Source organism: Eurypyga helias, unplaced genomic scaffold (genome assembly GCF_000690775.1).
Source record: "Eurypyga helias isolate BGI_N326 unplaced genomic scaffold, ASM69077v1 scaffold37060, whole genome shotgun sequence".
NCBI classification, from domain to species: Eukaryota; Metazoa; Chordata; class Aves; order Eurypygiformes; family Eurypygidae; genus Eurypyga; species Eurypyga helias.
In genome coordinates, this window is record NW_010224431.1 from 1,578 (window position 1) to 3,093 (window position 1,516).

The 1,516-nt window shown below is 57.0% G+C and overlaps 1 protein-coding gene across 1 annotated transcript; it reads right to left on the reverse strand.

Moving 5' to 3' along the window:
* Nucleotides 1-495: 495 nt before the first annotated feature.
* LOC104516961 (embryonic stem cell-specific 5-hydroxymethylcytosine-binding protein-like) lies at nt 496-1,257 on the reverse strand. Its single transcript, XM_010161485.1, has 2 exons — nt 1,066-1,257; nt 496-702 (listed from the first exon to the last, which is right to left on the reverse strand). The coding sequence occupies exons 1-2, from the start codon at nt 1,255-1,257 to the stop codon at nt 496-498; spliced, it is 399 nt and encodes a 132-aa protein (XP_010159787.1).
* Between the last annotated feature and the right edge of the window lie 259 nt (nt 1,258-1,516).

The following is a 1,516-nucleotide window of genomic DNA, read 5'->3' on the forward strand; positions in this document are numbered from 1 at the left end:
CCGAGGGTTTCCTCCTAGTATTTACTGCATGTGCCTCTGTCCTGCAGCTGGGGGTTTTTGAGGGTGAAAGGCATTTGTACAGAATCCATATGGAATGAAATGGAAGAGAGAAATCAGTTTAGTAACAAAAACAAACAAAAAAAGGCAAAGAAACAGGAGATGTGAACTGTGAAGAGTGTCAGACGGCAGAAGCTGCTGAGCAGCCCGAGATGCTCCTCAGGGCTTCATCTGCGCTTGGCACGAGCACTAGCAGGGAGAGGGGCCAGCAGGTTACATCCGCGCTCATCGGCACAAAACAGAGCCAAAACATTGACAGACAAACACCAACCTTCAACAAAACACAAAGAACAGAGGGAACCACCTAGAGCATCGGATCAACACCTGAGGGGCTCAGAGAATCTCAACACCAGTCTGCAAAGCCTTCCAAAAAAACATTCCTCGTTCTGCTTACGAAAATCAGGAGGAAAAAGGATGGCCAGCCATCCCAGCTGGTGCCTAAGCCTTGCGCTTCTTGGCAGCTGGCTCTCCCTCCCTCCCCAGCCACTGCTGCAGGACATCCGCGCTGGTTTTCTTGGGGGACGGGCTCTGGATGAACTGACTCGTCCACCTGGGCAAATCATTTTCTTTCTTCTGGGGAGAGCTCTCCTGGGAGTTTTTTAACCAGCCCAGCATGACTTTGCTGCTTGGGGTGGCTTTGACCTCCTGGAGAGACAAAAGAGAGCGGGAGAGAAGTCAGAAGCGCGGCGGGAGCTGGTGCGGTGGAGGGGAGCCGCAGCCCTGCCCGCAGTCAGGCACATCTGCAGGAGGTTCCCCAGGCTGCTGGGAACAGGCTTGTTCCAAGCCCCATTTTACATGGAATTTGCCTCATTTGGCAGAGGAATCCTGGCACGGGGTGACAGTTTATTTCTGGAAGCGGAGGGAAGGGAATCTGTTCAGGGCTCTGCACAAGCATCGAGCACAGGCATGCCCTGCAGACACTGCCTGCTGCTGCCCGGCAGCCCCCTCCCCGCCTGGGGACGTCGCCGCGGCCAAGCTCTGCCCTGCCAAGCCCCCACCAGCACGCACCTTCTTGGCTCCCAGCTCAACGGGCGCGACACACTCGGGGGTGTTGTTCCGGACGCTGTTGACAAAGGTGGACACGGGGTGGAAAACGATGTTCTCTGTGGGCTGGATGAGCTTAACCGCTTCTTGGGTTGGCACTTCAGCGAAGTCCAGCCATTTCCTGATGGCCTCGTCCCCGTCCAGGATGGCCGGCATCCTAGGGGACGAGGCCATCAGAGCCAAAGCCCAGCAGCAATAGGGCAGGACAGGGCGGCAAAGCCAGGCTCTAAGCTAGCAAGGAGCCGGCAGCCCAGGGGGAAATGGGGTAAACCAGAGCAGCAGGATGCTCTTCCGTAAGGCGGAGCGTGCATTCGCTTCGCCCAAGTAGCTGCTTTGCTGGAAGAGGCAGAGGGGGTGACCTCCAGGCCCTGGCGAGGTGGAGAGCGATCCCAGCCCAGAGAGCAATCCAACTCCA